We start from the raw sequence: 20,192 nt of genomic DNA, 5'->3' as shown, positions 1-20,192 counted from the left end.
GGAGGATTCAAAGGAGAAATTGTTAAGGGTGAGGACCAGTTTGGTCAAACGAATGAGAGTGTCGGTGGAAGGGTACTGTTAGGGACATCAGGAGAGGAAAAAAACGGAGGGCTTGGAGGCCCTGGTCATGGCGGATGGAGGTGTAGAGGGATTGGTATCCATGGTGAAGATGAGGCGTTGGGGGCCGGGGAAGCGGAAGTCTTGGAGGAGGTGGAGGGCGTGGGTGGTGTCTTGAACGTATGTGGGGAGTTCCTGGACTAGGGGGGATAGGACAGTTTCGAGGTAGGTAGAGATGAGTTCAGTGGGGCAGGAGCATGCTGAGACAATGGGTCGGCCAGGGTGGTCAGGCTTGTGGATCTTGGGAAGGAGGTAGAACCAGGCAGTGCGGGGTTCCCGGACTATGAGGTTGGAAGCTGTGGGTGGGAGATCTCCTGAGGTGATGAGGTTCTGTATGGTCTGGGAGATGATGGTTTGGTGATGGGGGGTGGGGTCATGGTCGAGGGGGCAGTAGGAGGAGGTGTCCTCAAGTTGGTGTTTGGCTTCAGCGGTGTAGAGGTCAGTGCGCCAGACTATCACTGCGCCCGCTTTATCCGCTGGCTAAATGGTGAGGTTGGGATTGGAGCAGATGGATTGGAGGACTGCGCGTTGTGAGGGTGAGAGGTTAGAGTGGGGGACGGGGGTAGACAGGTATAGGCGGTTAATGTCCCGGCGGCAGCTGGAAATGAAGAGGTCGAGGCAGGTAATAGGCCAGCGCGGGGTGTCCAGGTGGATGCATTGTGTTGGAAGTGGGCGAAGGGGTCCTCGGAAGTTGGGCGGGAATCCTGATTGTGAAAGTAAGCTCGGAGGCGGAGGCGACGGAAGAATTGTTCGACATCACGGCGTGTATTAAATTCATTGATGCATGGACGGAGGGGGATGAAAGTGAGTCCTTTGCTGAGGACTGATCGTTCGTCCTCAGTGAGGGGGAGGTGTGGAGGGATGGTGAAAACTCGGCAGGGCTGGGAGCTGGGATCAGGTGTGGGTGTGGAGCTGGAAGTGGGGTCGGAGCCAGTACCTGGAGTGGGTGTGATGGTGGGGGGAATGGGGGTGGAGTCATGAGCGGGGTAGTGTTCCCCTCGGTGTTCTGGGGGGTGGGGATAGTGACAGTGGGGTCTGTGAGGGGCGTGTCAGCAGAATGCAGGTGAGTGGCGCTGGTGGAGGCAGAAGTAGTGGCAGATACGGTAGTAGGGGTGGCGAAAGTCTCTGAGCGTGTGGCATCAGCGATGATGTGAGGAGCGTGGCTGTGGGAGTGGCCATGATGGGGGCAGAAGTGACATCATCAATCAGCGTGAGGGTGGTAGCTGCATCAGCCGCATGGCTAATGGTGTTTCCGAGGCCAGGGGAATCTTCTGGAATGTTCGAGGAGCGCTGGTTATGGAGGTGGGTAGATAAAAGTTTGTTGTACTTACAGTTTTTGATGTTTGAGATGGAATTGAAATACTGTTTGTTGAGAGTATGAATTCTCCTGAGGATGTAGTACAGAGTGGGTCCTTTGCAATTCTGAGAGAGTGTGGCCCTCAGCTGAGGCAGGGCTGACTGTAGAGAGGTTAGGTGCCGGCGCATTGCTGCAAGCGTGGAGCGGAGGATCTTGAAGGAGAACCGTTGCTGGTGTTTTTGAATCTGTAGTCTGAACTGTTTGTCCTGTTCGGGTCCGAACTCTGCTGGTTTAAAGGTGGTTCGGAGTCCGTGTGGGATGAGTTGGTTACGGAGGCATGCACTGAGGAAGCAAATGTGGCTGTGGTACCGAGTTTGTTTCACAACATAATTGAAGAGCTTCAGGGCAGAGGAAATGATCTGGGAGTTGTAGTGGGAGAGGGACTCCCTGAGATTCTTGTAGAGAGAGGAGGAAAACTTCTTCAAGGCAGGCATCCTTGCAAGAGAATTCGAGGTAGGGTTAAAATCAACTAGGTAAAAACAATGACTGCAGATGCTGGGAACCAGATTCTGGATTAGTGGTGCTGGAAGAGCACAACAGTTCAGGCAGCATCCGACGAGCTGCGAAATCAATGTTTCGGGCAAAAGCCCTTCATCAGGAATAAAGGCAGTGAGCCTGAAGCGTGGAAAGATAAGCTAGGGGAGGGTGTGGGTGGGGAGAGAGTAGCATAGAGTACAATGGGTGAGTGGGGGAGGAGATGAAGGTGATAGGTCAGGGAGGAAAGGGTGGAGTGGATAGGTGGAAAAGGAGCTAGGCAGGTTGGGAAAGTCCGGACAAGTGATCGGGATAGTGCTGAGCTGGAAGTTTGAAACTAGGATGAGGTGGGGGAAGGGGAAATGAGGAAGCTGTTGAAGTCCACATTGATGCCCTGGGGTTGAAGTGTTCCGAGGCGGAAGATGAGGCGCTCTTCCTCCAGGTGTCTGGTGGTGAGGGAGCGGCGGTGAAGGAGGCCCAGGACCTCCATGTCCTCGGCAGAGTGGGAGGGGGAGTTGAAATGTTGGGTCACGGGGCGGCGTGGTTGATTGGTGCGGGTGTCTCGGAGATGTTCCCTAAAGCGCTCTGCTAGGAGGTGCCCATTCTCCCCAATGTAGAGGAGACTGCACCGGGAGCAACGGATACAATAAATGATATTAGTGGATGTGCAGGTAAAACTTTGATGGATGTGGAAGGCTCCTTTAGGGCCTTGGATAGAGGTGAGGGAGGAGGTGTGGGCACATGTTTTACAGTTCCTGCGGTGGCAGGGGAAAGTGCCAGGATGGGAGGGTGGGTCATAGGGGGGCATGGACCTGACCAGGTAGTCACGGAGGGAAACTAGCTGCAGAGTGTCAGTTGCCAGTATGGAAAGAGGCTGTGAGGCACATTGAGTCTGTGCCAGTTATCAAGTACCTTGCTACTCTAATCCCAGTTTCCGGCAATTATTCGGTCTGGCATTTCAAGTGTACTTAAATGTTGTATTGGTTTCTGTCTCTACTACCCTTTCAGGCAATAAGTTCCAAATAACCATTATATTTCTCCTTAAATCCCATCTAAACCTAGTGCCCTCTATTTTAACCCTATTTTCCTTGTATCTGACCCCTCTATTAAGGAGAAAGATTTATGCCAGTTGTACTTATCTATGCACTTCATACTTCTGCATATCTCTATCAAAGTTCCCTTCAGCCTTCTCTGCTTCAAGGAAAACAACCCTCGCTTATGTAGTCTCTCTTCATAGCTCGAGCCTGGACAGCATTCTGGTGGATCTCCTCTGCACTGTCTCGTGAGCAAACACGTCCTTCCAATAGTGTGGTGACCAGAAATGCACTCCAGCTTTGCCTAACACTATATTCAACATCATAACTTCCCTCCTCTTAAATTCTATGCCTCGACTAATAAAAGCAAGTATCCCATATGTCTCTTTACCTGTAGCCAGGGCCCTTAATTCTATCAATGGAATCAAAGCTCTATTGGAATGGGAGGTCAGAAAATATACATTTTAAATATTCTGATTACTCATATATGGGGCAAAGGAAGGATATAATCATGACATGCAAGAAATAATTGCAGTGACTTTAATGAACTAACCTTGCTCCTTCAAACTTTGGATTTCTATAAGGATTTCTATTCTGAACACTATCTTTGGTGCAACTGAAGAAATAGCTTGAACCAAGACTGAAAGGGGAACAGGAGCAAGTCATTTAATTCCTTGAGCTACATTCATCATTTCATACAATCTTGGCTCTCTGTGACTTAGCTTCATACCTAACAACCTTTGCATTGTATCCCCTAGGACTTTAGGTTAACAAAGATTTATCAATTTCAGTTTTAAATGGAATAATTTAACATCAATTGCCTTTTGTCAAAGGAAATTGCAAACTCCCACAACACTGCACTTCCTAATTTTATCCTTGAGAAGTCTGCCTTTGTTTTTTAAACTCTTGCCTCCAGGTCCTAGACTGCCAAACAAGTGGAAATACGTTCTCCCAAGCAAACATTTTTTTCTTCCCCCAACTACCTTGACAGCTTTTATCAAATCAGCTGATTACCTTCTAAATACTAGGAATATAATCCTAGATTATGTAATCACTAATAATTTTAACCCACAAAGACCAGATTGATATCTGGTAAATCTAAACTGTTCTCCCTCCATGGTCAATATATCCTTCTTCAGGGATGATGCCCAGAACTGCTCACAGCAAATGAAGTATAGCTTAACCAGACCTCTACATGGTTGAAGCATAATTTCTATCTCCTTATCTTCTAGTGCACCTGATATTAAGGCCAGTATTTCTTTAGCTTATTTGATTATTTTCTGTACAGTCGGTTCTGTTATAATGTGCATTTCTTCAACACGAATTGGCTGTAACATGATTTAAGAATTTAGACCATTGTTAGTAAAACATGAACTTTCCTTCCCTGTATTGGCTATAACATGGTTCCAGTCCCATTAAATTAAATAATACTGTTATTACATGATTTTCTCAAAATGTGGATCACACAGGAATGGAACTACCACATTATATCAGTACAGACTGTACTGGCTCATGACATTTCAATGACCTGTGCACCTGGACTCACACATCGATGTTGGCCTCCTCTGTTTATGACTTTTCACCATTTAGGAAAGCACCATCTGAAGAACAGGAGGGTAACAAAAACTTTGCAATGCAATAAACCAAGAGTGTATAGTAGAATAAAGTAATACTGTAAAGAAAATGCAGAAACAAGATATTATGTTCATCTAATGCAATTCATGGTCTCAAGGTATCTTGTCATTTTTGAGGAATAATCACAATTGTTCATCAGTAAACAATGCAACCATCAGAATGTGTTGGAACTCCACATCAGGGGCATGGGGCTAAATGGGATGTTGGAATACTGTGGCACTAGGGCACTGAAGAACAATCTCGTGAGGCTGGTGTTTGCTCCAGCTTCATATAACTTCAGTTCATTTAATTGTCCATTTGCAAAGCATGCAGAGCAAACATGCTTGGGGATCAAAAGCTAATCAAAGGCAATTTGCACCATTCTATTGGTCTTTGCAAATTGAACATTGGCATTTCAATAATGTGGAAGCTGTCAGCAATGACTTAAAAAGGGCTGAATGCTAGCCAAAGGCGAACTATTGATCGTGCAACTTTCAAGAGGGGTTTGGGAGGCAGAGACCATTACCTTATCATCTGTCACGTAAATTTAATGCTGGTCTGTTCTGAATGCAATGAGAGCTAAATGACTGATGAAAGTCTGGGATGAGAAGGGGTTCAGAGCACAGCTGGCACCTCCTTTTGATACAATGTGCTTGTCGCTCATTCAAATTGATGCTTCACCAAATTGAAGTTGAATGAATGATGGAGACATTGCCTTTGTTATCAGGATGCAGCATGTCACCCTTTGAGGAGGATTATCTGCAGCCTTAATCTGCAATGTATGTCGCCATCAATTCTACTGAGACATAAGATGCTCTTCCTCTCTTTATGTCCCCACATAGGTCGTACCCAGCAAGCTTGTTGTGCCTAGTCGATGATGGGCTGTTGGTCATTGAACAGGGCCCTAGTGAAGTAAATGATACGGCTGCTGAAAATGCAGTCCCACTACTTGGAAATGATCTGAGGGGCCCTTAAGCATATTGTGGACAGAACATGCTGCATCATCTTGGCATGTTGTGCTCTGCACAATTGGAGAGGGAAATGAAAAGATTTGATAGGTGCTGAGGAGCTGAGAGAATGCAACAGTCTTCCAAGAAGGAGGTGAAGGCTCTGGGGAGAAGGAAATTCTCTGTCTCCATGACAGAACCCAGCTATACTAGGCACTACAAGCTAGACAGAAACCCAATTGTCATCTGGTTCCAGTAGATAAGAACTGGGTGCAGCAGATCATCATGGACTATAGAATAGTTGTTGGTCATGATGCATTTGGTTTGGATTGTGGGGATGACCTACAGCCTCTATTTGTTTCACTTGAGCTTGCTTATGCTGCCTCTAAATAAAATTTCAATATTGAAATTGTTTGATTGTCTGCATATGATGTTCTCCAACTGGACAATGATAAAACCAGTGGGCACTGGGGACAGAGAAGTGGTGATTTAGGTTGTTTAGACAGTGGCTTGGTAGTTAAAAATCAATGAAGGTGAGAGAATGTTGTGGTATGTGAGAGTAGTGAGGCTTTGTGGTTGCTGTGCTGTTACTTTGTCAGTGTGTGGCAAGACGGGGATGGAATCCCGGATGCCATAGCTTTGGGTTAGGTAAATTACTGAGGCGAATTTGATAGGTTATGGCAAGAAATCGTGCGTGCCCTCAAAGTGAAAAACCATCTAACTAAAATTGATGTAACTTGCATTTGGCCATAAAAATTAAGATTCAGTCGATTTTGTTAAACTTTTTCATCTTGCACTGGTCAGGTAAATTCACATAAATATAACTTCACGGGAATACCCAACATTAAAACTGAGAGGAAAGTGCTGATTGTTTGGCAAACGGACTATGAATAGTAGAGGTGTTGTCATGGAAAATGCACCCATTAAAGCTGATTGACAATTAACAGCCAGGATTGTTTAAAAGCTAAACCAGGTAGGTAGATTCTAATTAGTCAGGGCATTGCCCTGGGAAATGAATGAGCAAATGGTTGTCATCTATTTTGTTGATTCTGGATTAGTGGTGCTGGAAGAGCACAGCAGTTCAGGCAGCATCCAATGAGCTTCGAAATCGACGTTTCGGGCAAAAGCCCGTTAATCAGGAATAAAGGCAGTGAGCCTAAAGCGTGCTTTATTCCTGATGAAGGGCTTTTGCCCGAAAAGCCGATTTCGAAGTTCCTTGGATGCTGCCTGAACTGCTGTGCTCTTCCAGCACCACTAATCCAGAATCTGGTTTCCAGCATCTGCAGTCATTGTTTTTAACCTATTTTGTTGAGTTAAAACAAGCAGAGTGTTTGCATGTCTTTCTATTTGCAAAGATCAGGGCCCTGTATCTTTACAAATGGAACTTCCAAGATATACAAGTACGACACCTTCGATCACGACTGACAATACTAAATGGTTGTCAGTATAATCCTCACATTTACAGGATTATCTAGCAAAAGTTGTGCAATTGCATAATCACAGTTAATGTTAAACACTGTACTACAGGTTTTGCTGGCTGGTTGAGTCCGGTCAGGACTTGCTTGTTTATCAGCAACTGGGTAAAACAATTACGTTTATGCTGTGACCATAGAGCAGTGACTAGAGGGCATAGGTTAGGGTGAGAGGGGTAAGATTTAAAAGGGACTTAAGGGGCAACTTTTTCATGCAGAGGGTAGTGCGTGTATGGAATGAGCTGCCAGAGGAAGTGGTGGAGGCTAGTACGATTACAACATTTAAAATACATCTAGATGGGTCTTAAATTTTGCCACGGTTCCTTAATGCTGCATTGAATTAAACATCAACTTAATATCAAGGACAGTCACTCTCATATTCCAGCTGGAATTAAAGTCTTTGAACCATGGTAGGACCAAGGGTGTAAGGAAGCCTGCAGGCAAATGTTCCTTAGCGGAATCCAAACCGAGCATGGGTGAGCAGGTTATTAATAAGCAAGTACTGCTTGGTAGCAGCATTGACAACTTCTTCCATCATTTTGCTGGTGGCAGTTAGCAGTGTCAGATTTGTCCAGATTTTTGTGGAAATGGCATACCTTTGAAACAGCCACTATACCAAGTAGATGTGTTATGACTGTACTGGAACATCTTGACTAAGGTACAACTAGTTCTGGAGGAAAGGTTTCAGTACTAGAGGTGGAATGCTGATGAGACCCGGAGCTTTTTTTGTAACTAGTGTGCTCAGTTATATCTTAACATGTGATATAAATTTGCGGAGGGAGGAATGTGGCAATATCACTGGACTAGTTATCCAGAACCCCAGGCCAACGTTCAGAGAACATGGGTTCAAATCTCACCATGACAAATGGTGAAATTTGAATTCAACAAAAATATTTAGAATAAAGAGCTGTTCTAATGGTAACTATGTAACCATTTTTAATTGTCATAAGAACCCATCTGATTCACTAATGTACTTTAGGGAAGAAAATTTACCATCCTCACCTGGTCTGGCCCACCGGTGAGTCCACATCCCCAACAATGTAGTTGACTCTTAAATGCCCTCAGTGCAATTAGGTATGGCCTAGCCAGCAAGCCCGCATCCAACGAACAATTAACAACAAAACAGACTTATTTTTGACATCTATGATACTGGACATCTCATGAGGCAGCAGAGTTGGATCATCAACCTGGCACTTCAAGCTAAAGATGCTTGCAAATGCTTCAATCTTGACTGGTGCACTTGATCACATGCTGGACTCCACCATCATTAAGGGTGAGACTGCTTTGCATGTGCACCAGGCGTCAGATAATTCAAAAATTAATTGCTCATGAATCCATCAAGTAAAAATGTCAGAAGCAACATCTGCAGATAAATGAGTAGTCATAACCCACTTATATTTATTCACTAAATTCATTCTAAACTGGCATTATTCAATCCATGCAAATTGCCCCAATGTAAGCAAGAACACACCACCATCTATTCAAGTACAAAAAGAACGTCATCCACCCACAGTTCTGAATAGCAACACATCACAATGGAATCAGAAGAGAGCTTCAGTGGCTGACGCAAAGCAGCTCAAATTTCCCAATAAACTAACTGAAATGAATGAGGTTTACATCGGTAGAAACTATGATCATTTTACCAGTTAAAAAATATTCAGCATACAAAGATAATTTTCCTAAATTTTGATGATTTTAAATCTGTTATTCAACAAATTACATTTGATGAATGGGAAGGGATGATGCCCTACCTGAATTGCACCTCCTTCGCCAGTCAATTACAGAGTGACAATGACAGCAGTCATGGAGAAATCCTCGCCCCAGGTCGTCCCGCCCTCCAAGTTGAAAGAGGACATGTGGTGGAGAGTGACCTGTGAGGAGAAGGAAAGGTGAAGGGGAACATTGTAAAGCAAAACTATTTCAGTATCTCACAAACATCAGAAGTACTAAGCAAACAAAAGAAAAGAGGTTTACATTGTTTTTTTTTGCTTTCTCATGCAACAAATTCACAGGTAAATACTGCATTCTTTTTAAAAAAACTATGGCAGTTGCACCCACTGAAAGGAGGGATTACTGTTGTGAATTCCAGAATTCCATAACGGTCAGATTTTTGCAGAGTCAGGAACATTATGTGGACCTTTAAAAATGCTGTTTGAGATCTGGATGTAATGTCGCAGACTCAATTGTGACAAATCAAGTATTTGCTGATAGGGGAGGGGACAGAGTCTGATTCACACAGGTGGGAAATCCAAATGCAGCAGCAGGATTTGAAATAGCTGCAGAGTTCGAGACTCCATTTTGACTTTTGCAGGAGCATTTTTCCACAGTCTTAGAGTCATGAATTGATGGAGAAGATAAAAACACTCAAAGGATGGATAAAATTGATTTTAAATGCCATGATCTGCAGTTTTTTTTTAAAAAAACCCTAATCTTCATAATTTAAAACAAATCTGTAAGCTCTTAGTAAAAGTTTTTTAAAAATTACTGGCATTTTGTTTGACAGGCTAATTGGTATAAGTTACAATAAAACATTACCATCTGTTCAAACAGTTTTAATTGAGTTCTTGACTGATATTTCTTCAAGAGTTATCATTATATTATTATGAATTCTTGATAGAGTTTTGAAATCTACAATTATCTCAGCAGGAGGTTCTGAGCAAACAGTTTGATTGACATTTCAGCAGCTCACTGATTATGTTACCTGGCGTGGTGATAAAATGTCTGAGAACAAATCAACCAGCTCAGCAAGCAAACTTACAAGCTAAGTTTGATTGACAGTTTACAGACACTGTCAAAGGATTAGCTGTCTTTTATTTGATGTCTGAATAGAAATTGTTTGGTTTTATAAGCTATTAACCACTTAAGGAGACTGGGTATCGTTATTGAGATTATTTTTCACAACTGAATGTATATGAAGATAGACTGTATTATAATGTTGGATTTTTCTAATTGCCTGAGGTTTGCCCATGGAAGATAATAGCTTTATGGCTATGGGGGTAGTATAGGGTAGGTGCAAGTAATGAGTGGCATGGAAGGTATGAGGGCATAGAATTATATGAGGGTCATGTGTGGCAAGGAAATGAAATTAGGAATGGGTGGGGTGTTGAGCAGTTGTGAGGGATGAAGGCAACTGAGTCCTTCAAACCACCTAAGCTCAGCACTCACCCACAACCCCATTTGGTCAACTATTATCTACTTTTGGAATTGTTGTGCCAGACTCAATACTACTGCTATCTCTTGGAGCAAAATATTGGATTGAACTGGGCTTTTAAACTGAGGTGGATACATGGAGTTCACAAATTTCCTGCCTCAAGTACCTTGCTTTACACTCTCAGACTCCTAGAAATTTACAACATAGAAGGAGGCCCTCCAGGCTGGTAAACAAAGATTTGACTATACTAATCCTATTTTTACCTTTTGGCCCATAACTCTGGAGGCTATGGCAACACAATTGAATGTCTCAACACTTTGAGTCATTGAGGTATAGAGTCATACAGCATGGAAACAAACCTTTCAGTCCAATTAATAAACGTCGATCATGTTCCCAAACTAAACTAGACCCACTTGCCTGCACTTGGCACATATCCCTCCAAACCTTTCCTAGTCATGTACTTGCCCAAATGTATTTTATATGTTGTAACTGTACCTGTATCCACCATTTCCTCTGACACTGGATTCTGCATATGAATTACTCTGTAAAAAATTTGCCCCCATGTCCTTTTTAAAACTCACTCCTCTCACTTTAAAAATATGCCCCCTAGTATTGAACACCCCCACCCTAGACTCTTGCTATTCAGCTTATCTATACCCCTCACATTTTATATATCTCTATAAGGTCACCCCTTAACCTCCTATACTCCAGTGCAAAACTTCCAGGCAATCTGGCCTAGTTTTATAACTCAAACCCTTCATTCCCAGCAACATCCTGGTAAATCTTATCTGAACCCTCCCAAATTTAATAGCATCTTTCCTATAGCAGGGTGACCAGAACTGCACACAGTAATCCAGAAGAAGCCTCACCAACATTTTGTACAACCTTAACATGATATCTCAACTCCTATCTTCAAAGGTCTGAGCAATGAAAACAAATGTGTTAAATACCTTCTTCACCACCCTCTCTACCTGTGACACACATTTCAAAGAACTATGTACCTGAATTCCTAGGTCTCTCTGTTCTATAACACCATCTGGGGTCCTATCGTTAACTGTATAGGTCCTGCCCTTGTTTGTTTTAGCAAAATGCGATACCTCACATTTATCCAAATTAAACTCCAACTGCCACTCCTCAGTTCATTGGCCCAATTGATGAAGATCTCTTTGTAATCTGAGATAACCTTCTTCACTATCCACTTTACCACAAAGTTTGGTGTAATCCACAAAGTACTAACCCTGCACCCTTACAAGAGTTTCTGACACAATAACTCTTTCAGGCAGTGAGTTCTAGTCACCCACCACCCTACAAGTGAAAGGTTTTTGCCTCAACACTCTTAGCATTCTATCTCTTACCTTAAAGCTATACTCTTTGGTTAATGTGCCTCTATGCCTTTGATTTCATGGGCTCTTATTTTCTTGATTAGTTTGCCATGACATAATTTATCAAAAGCTTTGCTAAGGTCCATGTGGATGACCTTAACTGTATTAGCCTCATCAACACTCCTGGTTAGCTCCTTAAAGATTTCAACCAAATTTGTCAAACTCAACCTTCCCTTAAAAAATCCATGCTAACTAGCCTTTACTAGTCTGTGTCTCTCAGAATTCTTCCTAATAATTTCCAAAGCCCCGAGGTTAGACTCACTGAGCTATAATTTCTTGGTCTATCCTTGTCATCCTTTTTGAATAACAGAAGAGTGTTAGCAGTGCTCCAAACCTCTGGCACTTCACATTGTGACCACAGACAATTTGAAAATTACTGCCAGAGTACCTGATATCTCCTCCCTTGCGTCCCTCAATAACCTGGCTTACAGGCCTACTCACTTTTAATACTGCTAGATGATCTAGTACCCCTTTTTATGTTAATTCCTTCTAATATTTCACAGTTCTCCATCCTGATGTCTAAACCTGCATCATACTTTTCCGTTTTGAAGACTATACAAAGTATTGACCATGGACTTTACCCACATCTTCCAGGTCTAGACTTAAATTACCTCTATTGTCCCTAAAGGACCCTCCTCTTTCCCTAGTTATTCTCTTGCTCTTTATAAGTTTTTTTTAAGAACCTTTCAGTGCTTCTTTAATCCACTGGCTAATGCTTTTTCAAGCATTCTCTTTGTTTTCCTAATTAACTTTATAAGTTCCCCCTGCACTTTGTATATTCCTTTTGGAACTCCTTTATACATTGGTCATGAAAATTTACCTCTGAGAGCCAGCACCAAGCATTTTCTCGTCACATATAGGGCATTTGGAAAATTGACCTTAAGTATTTTGTTGACAAAAAAAAATAGACAAAGCTAATACACCCAGCCACTGGCCAGGCCACTCACAATCATTAGCAAAGTGTTGGAAGAAGCCAATGGCAGGCTATCAAGCACCATTTCTTCATCAATAAACTGCAATGCTCAGTCTGGGTTCCATCAAGGCTTCTAAACTCCAAATTTCACTGCTGCCAAACATGGACAAGAGGACTGAATTCCAGAGGTCAGAGATGAGAGTGAGACTGCCTTTAATATCAGGATGGTATTTTACGGAGGTTGGCATCAAGGAGCCAAAGTAAAATTGATCAAATGGAAATTAGATTAGATTACATTACATTACATTACAGTGTGGAAACAGGCCCTTCGGCCCAACAAGTCCACACCGACCCGCCGAAACGCAACCCACCCATACTCCTACATTTACCCCTTACCTAACACTACGGGCAATTTAGCATGGCCAATTCACCTGACCTGCACATCTTTGTACTGTGGGAGGAAACTGGGGCACCCAGAGGAAACCCACGCAGACACGGGGAGAACGTGCAAACTCCACACAATCAGTCGCCTGAGGCGGGAATTGAACCCGGGTCTCAGGTGCTGTGAGGCAGCAGTGCTAACCACTGTGCCACCGTGCCGCCCACAAATTAGGGTAATTAGATTTACACCTAGCACAAAGGAAGATGGTTGTAGGTTGTGTGGTTGTAGGAAGCCAAGTGTCTCAGCTCTAGGACATCATTGCAGGAGTTCCTCAGGCAGTGCCCTTGGCTCAACCATTTCAGATGTTTCATCAATGACCTTCTCTTCATCATAAGGTCAGAAATGGGACTGTTCATCGATGCTGAATATTGTTCAATACATTTCATAATTCCTCAGATAATGAAATTTATCAGTGTCCATTTTTGACAAAACCTGGAACATTGTTAAGAAAGGATATGATGTGTTAGCTTTTATTGGTGGAGGGATTGAGTTTTGGAGCCACGGGGTCATGCTGCAGCTATACAAAACTCTTGTGTGGCCACTCTTGGAGTATTGCGTACAGTTCTGGTCATCACATTATAGAAAGGATGTGGTAGCTTTGGAAAGGGTGCAGAGGAGATTTACAAGGATATTGCCTGGTATGGAAGGAAGGTCTTATGAGGAAAGGCTGAGGGATTTGAGTCTGTTTTCATTAGAGAGAAGAAGATTGAGAGGTGACTTAATTGAGACACATAAGATAATCAGAGGGTTAGATAGGGTGGACAGTGAGAACCTTTTTCCTCGGATGGTGATAACTAGCACGAGGGGACATAGTTTTAAATTGAGGGGTGATAGATATAGGACAGATGTCAGTGGTAGTTTCTCAGAAAGTAGTAGGGGCATGGAACGCATTGCTTGCAACAGTAGTAGACTCGCTAACTTTAAGGGCATTTAAATGGACGTTGTATAAACATATGGATGAAAATGGAGTAGTGTAGGATAGATGGGCTTCAGATCAGTTCCACAAGCTGGCGCAACATCGAGGGCTGAAGGGCCTATACTGTGCTGTAATGTTCTATGTTCTATTCAGGCTCATGCTGGTAAGTGGAATGTAATATATGCATCCCAGCAGTGGCTATTTCCGGTAGGAGAAAGTTCAACTCCTTCCTCATGATACTGAATGGTATTAGCGTCATCTTACTCCCCCACCTTTAACATCCTGTAATTACCACTGACCAGAAGCAGCTACATGAATACAGTAATTGCAAGTACAAATCAGAGGCTAGGTTTTCTGATGGATAACTAATTTCCTGATGTCTCAAAGCATTTTTAGCCTCTACAAAGCACAAGTCAAGAATATGATTGAATACTCTCTATTTACCCAGACAAGTACTGCTCCAATAACACTCAAGAGTCATGACTCATCCAGGGCAAAACATCCACCATGTCAAATATTTACTCCTTCCACCATCGGTACACAGTGGCAATGTTTACCATCTACAGGATGTACTGCAGCAATTTGCCAAGGCTCCTTCAAATGCAGCTTCTAAACCAATGCATTGACCATCTCGAAATATAGGGCAGCAGACACACAGGAACATCACCAGCCCAAAGTTAAAGAACAATATTTTTCCCCTCTCCTCATAATGTTCTTGCTACCAACTCTCAGAATTTGTCCCTCGATTACTGAAATGCGCTTTTTGAAAAAAAACTCATTTTAAGAATGACAAAATGCTTTCTAAATTTCTTCATTACATCCAAAGTAGAAAGTTCAAATAAAATATCAGTTTAGCTAGTTTTAGTCATACAGTATATAGGAGGAGAAAGTGAGGTCTGCAGATGCTGGAGATCAGAGCTGAAAATGTGTTGCTGGAAAAGCGCAGCAGGTCAGGCAGCATCCAGGGAACAGGAGAATCGACGTTTCCTGAAGAAGGGCTTATGCCCGAAACGTCGATTCTCCTGTTCCCTGGATGCTGGAAACGTCGATTCTCCTGTTCCCTGGATGCTGCCTGACCTGCTGCGCTCATACAGTATATAACCAAATCCAAAGTGTAGATTGCTGTATAACCATTCAAAGCATCTGACTGATATTACTAATGCAATGCAATAACTGATCCAAAATTGCTTTCATCTATTAAGTTGCTCTTAATATTTAAATTGAAATCAATTTTTCTAAGTGATGTGCATTATTCCATTGCAATCAGCTACAAACTATTTCATGATAAACTTTCAGTCTACAAGCAATAGAAGTGAGACTGCCCAAGCGTATTTCAAACAGGATCTTTACATGTAATACGTAAGGATCAAACTTGTGTATCTATGCCTTTATGATTTTAAATACATGTACAGTGCTAACAATGAAGATTCCCAACTGTGGAATTGATTTCACAAAGTTGTTCCTCCAGAGACAATTTTCAGGCTGGATTAGATATGAACCCCTGTCCTGAGATGAAATATCTTTAGCATTCATTGCAGCACAATATCCTGCACAAAAATCATAATAGTTGGAGCAGCTGTACATCAAGTATAATGCATTGCCATATCTTCTATGTTGAAAATACTAAATGCTCAACATGAGATTTTGCTTTAGGAGAGAATGTTGTTGTAATGGACAAGTCTCCTGCTGCACATTCCTGAACATAAACAACACAGTATCTGTCAGGTGAGGAAAGATTGTGGACTGTGGAGCTCTACCGACTGACAACAAAAACAAACAGGCACTTAAGTTGTGCAAAAGTTGCAAACATGATTTGGTGAAATATGCAGTAGCAGCCCCATTTCATGACTTCAGCTGAACAGAGACAAAGCTTTTAAATTAGAACTAAACAGATATCGAGAATGCTGAAAAAGACATGGAGTAGAGAGTACCTCTGCCACATTGTGTTAATTCAATATCATATGAATGACACTGCTCTTCTTGCATCTTTTCCCTGCCTGGTATTGCAAGGCTTAAAAAATAGTTATTATCTCTCCGAGGAGGCTTCAGACAAGTCCATATCTAACAAATGCTCTGAAAGTGTTACTCACATTATGCGTATTCACTTTCTACCACTGGAGCTAAAGCATTCTACAATGTTCTAAAACAACTAACAATGTTCTAAATAAAAAATAAAAAATACCACCTTGTCTCTCAATACCATCAGTTCATTTCAAGAATTCCAGTCTGGATCCTTATTGTCACTAAAAAAAATTACTTTTATCTTGGGTCATCCTGTGACAACTATGAACCAAGTTTCATAGACATTTTTCCATTAATATTTGAGATATATTGGTTGCAAGCACTACAGATTTATAAAAACAAATGAAAATATTACCTTTCCACTAACCTTCCATTAACAAAGTTACAGAATAATATGAGTTTTACACTTCCACTGTAAATCATGGCCTGGTTTTGCTTAGACAGATGTACAGTTACACTTCAATATCTAAAGGTTGCTGTCTTAATTATGTCACTTGGTTATTAGTTTGTGAGAAAAGGTATTTTGCTGGATGCATCACCAGCAACAGGCTATGAAAGTGTAAAATTTGTATAAGTGGTAATGACCACCAATCAACTTTTGCAACTATTGTAAATATGCAGTCTCATTCCTTTCTTCATGTTCTAAAATTTTGCTTTAGAAGATTAAATAGATGTAACATTTCTTACTTTTCCTTCCAGTTTTTAAACTCTCAATTCAATCTATTTTTCTCTCTTTATTTCTCTTTTATTTGACTGTGAATTGAAAATATTTAATTCATCCTCCTCCACAGTCTTTCCTTTGGCCATTTCTCAATCTTTAACTCTGATTGGTTTAAGGAGATATACAGTTGGTTGGTCTGATCACTCAGATCCCAGATGCTTGATTTCCCTTGCTATCCACTATCAAAATCATGGATTTGGCAACTCAGTGAATAGATTCTCCTTGTTCTGAGAGACATAAAAAAAGTTCAACTAACAGTATACAAGTTGAAGCTCTGCGACAGCAAAGTATTTACAATGTTATCAGCTCTGTTGTACCCAGAGCTAAGATTAGATTTCCTCACTTACAAAACATATATTGGCTGCTTCTTGTTTGTTCAAGAGGGGATGACTGGAAAAGAGATTCTAAGAGATTCAGAAATTCTGATTCAGCAACTGCTCTGCTGGACACAAAGTAGGTCGATATTCAATGTTGGTATAATTCCATACCCTTATTGCGTACAGATTTAAAGCTCACATACATAGCATGGATTTGAACAAAATCTGGTAGATCACGCCATTTTCATCCACACCAAAATGTGAGAATTTCTCAAAAAGCCCACAAGGGTGGGGAAGCTCCTTAGAAATGAGTTCCAATTCAAATTATTTTCTTTGGAAATTCTGAGCCCAAAATTAAAATATACCATCAATCCCATTCATCATCTATAACAATTTTCTTCTTTCCAATTAATACAATCATTTTAACTTTGCATCTCGTAAAGTTTCACATCAACTATCCATGAATTAATTTCTTTGTCAATGAAATGATAAGGTTAAAAACATACTTTGCTTGAATCTCCTTTGATTGCTGGTTCAACAATGCTAATCTTAGCTGCATTACATCAAGTTTCACCCAAGAATGCATAGACTAAACAGGTGTGTGAGAAAAATAAAGAGACAGTAAAGTGAAACAAAGGGAAAAAAGATTGCAACAAGAGTCAGAAAATGAGTCAGAATTAGAAGTAGGGAATAATTAGAGGGACAGTTTCAGTAGCACAGTTTTTATTAAAAGATGCTTTTCTTGTAGCCAATTCAGGTACTTCTCTTAACAAAACTTTAACAGAGCAGGGATGTACTTCTTAGGCTCTATAAGACTCTGGTCAGACCACATGTGGAGTATTGTGCGCAGTTTTGGGCCCCGTATCTCAAGAAGGATGTACTCGCCCTGGAGCATGTTCAGAGGAGAGGGATGAGAATAATCCCAGGAATGAAAAGCTTAAAATATGAGGAACTTTTGAGGACTTTGGGTTTATACTTGATGGAGTTTAGAAGGATGAACTAATTGAAACATATAGAATACTGAACAGCCTGGACAGAGCAGATGTTGGGAAGATTTTTCCACCGGCAGGAAAGACTCAGACCTGAGGGCATAGCCTTAGAGTAAAGGGAAGACCTCTTAGAATGGAGAGAAGGAGAAACTTCTTCAGCCTGACAATGGCAAACCTATGGAATTCTTTGCCACAGAAGGCTATGGAGGCCACGTCATTGAGTATATTTAAGACTGAGATAGAGAGGTTCTTGAGCATCAAGGGCATCAAGGGTTATAGGGAGAATGGGATTGAGAAACTTATTGGCCATGAATGAATGGTGGAGCAGACGCAATGGGCTGAATGGCCCAATTTCTGCACTTATGTCTTATAGCAAGTTTCAAACAGCTCACATTCTGCTTCTCTTACGTCAGCTTGCAAAACAATAAGAAAGTTGTCAGCTACTTCCAAAGCTGGATGGATAGAGGTTGAGAAAGAGTCAGCCAAACTGGAAGTCAATCACTGACAAGTGTAGCATATGGCCACAGTTGGAGCAATTACAATGGTGATCAGACAAAACCCTACAATCTCAAATAACAACAACAAAATCTAGAAATACATAGCAGGTCAGGCAGAATCCATGGAGAGAAACAAAACTTTGTGGTTCAGGTCACGACAAAAGGAAGACAGAAATATAAACCTTTTAAGCCAGTCAAGTTGGATTTGGGTAAGGTCGGAGGAAGAGGAAAATAAATGGTAGGTTAGAGGGCAGGAGAGAACAACTAATAAAATACTTCATAGTAAAGAGATAAAGCTTGAACAAAGGATGGCTGAATACAGCAGCTATTTGAATGCAAAATGAACAGATAAAGAAGAGATAAGGCAGCAACAAAGTTTTTGAACTCAATATTGAGTCCAGGAGGCTATAGAGTGTTGAGTTGAAAGATGAAGTGCTGTTCCTTGAGCTTGCATTGAGGTTTGGTGGAATATTATAGGAAAAGCTGGATAGAAAGGATGGAGTAAGAACTAGGTAGAAAATTGACATAACAAGTCACAGGAAGCTCAAAGTCATGCTTGCACACTGAATGTTTTACAAATGCTCACCAATCTATTTTAGAGTTCTGCAATGTTGAGAAAACCATATTGTGAATAGCAAATGCAATATAATATATTGAAAGAGATACAAGCAATATTGCATTTTCTCTTGGAAAGAGTGTTTGGGCCTCAGATTGTAAGGAAGGAAGTGAAAGGACAGATGTTGCATCTCCTGCATTTGTATGGAAAGTATTGTTGGGAAGAGAGTTGGGAAGAGGTTGTCACAGAGTGAATAGTCATGAAGGAACATTAAAATGAGAGGGCAGGGAAAGGTGTGCTTGGTGGTCGCATGATCCTAGACATAGCAGAAATGGTGGATGATGATAGACTACATGGCAAGGATAAGTGGAACCTTATCATAGTTTTTAAAAGGATTAGACTAAAAGTGTCTGGAATGGATTGGCCACGGTGAACAATCCCATCAACCACATTGACTATGTGGATGATATTACCTGAGGGGAGGAAAAAAATATATCAGAAGCAATGGTATGAAGTTGAGTCCTTACAGGGAGCAGATTGTGTTAAAGTGTCTTCAGAATGTTTTTGTGGACCTGTGGGTATGTATTGAAGATTAACACCTTCATGTCAGCCTCAATAAACAGAATACAATAACTTTAAATCATGTAGGTGATTAAAATTAAAATGCCTCAGTAAACAAAAAAGGGAAATTTGTCTTTTAGTATGAAATGGCACTGTTTGTCATGGGATATTGTGCTGCACCAAATCCTCGCCCAAATTATAACATTTTATAATGTAGCATACCTGACACAATAAAAAACATAAACAGAAATAGAAGTTGCTAAAAAAAACTCAGCAAGTCTGGCAACATCTGTGAAGGGAAATCAGAGTTAACGTTTCGGGTCCGGTGACCCTTCTAGAGAACTGCTTTTGTTTTTGCTGAATACATCATGTTCAGCATCGGAGAACGAAAGGTTAGGAGGGATGGTGAATACCTGACAGGAGGTGGGATTGGGGGAGGGGATGGTGTCAGAGGGAAGGGGATGGGAGGAAGGTTCCAGAACGCCATGGGTATTTCTGAATTGTTGCATCTTGTATGTCTTGATGCCTGAAAGGAAAAGAAAATGTTTCCTGTTAGCACGGCGAATGAGCTGGAGGTTGAAGTCGAACTGCAAAGCAGTGCAACCCTGAGCCAGCATGATGCAATGCTGTTGGAGAGTAAGGTTGAGAGTGTGTGTATATGATGCCACATGACACTGAGTGTGGATGTTCTGAGGAAGGGTCACTGGACC

At 41.6% G+C, this 20,192-nt stretch overlaps 1 protein-coding gene across 4 annotated transcripts in view; it reads right to left on the bottom strand.

The window, feature by feature from the left end:
- The window catches only part of dlgap2a (discs, large (Drosophila) homolog-associated protein 2a), a 974,428-nt gene that overhangs the window by 550,169 nt on the left and 404,067 nt on the right, over positions 1–20,192 (bottom strand). For all 4 annotated transcript variants that reach the window (XM_087978243.1, XM_043678985.2, XM_043678996.2 and 1 more), the window contains one exon: positions 8,767–8,886. In XM_087978243.1, coding sequence (XP_087834369.1) covers positions 8,767–8,886 — 120 coding nt within the window. The remainder of the gene's footprint in view (positions 1–8,766; positions 8,887–20,192) is intronic.

Source organism: Chiloscyllium plagiosum, unplaced genomic scaffold, assembly GCF_037043375.1.
Source record: "Chiloscyllium plagiosum isolate Xiang-an unplaced genomic scaffold, Cpla_swu_hap1 HiC_scaffold_3, whole genome shotgun sequence".
In the NCBI taxonomy this organism is placed as follows: domain Eukaryota; kingdom Metazoa; phylum Chordata; class Chondrichthyes; order Orectolobiformes; family Hemiscylliidae; genus Chiloscyllium; species Chiloscyllium plagiosum.
The sequence above is the reverse complement of the archived record's forward strand: the minus strand, read 5'-3'. Positions and strand labels throughout refer to the sequence as shown.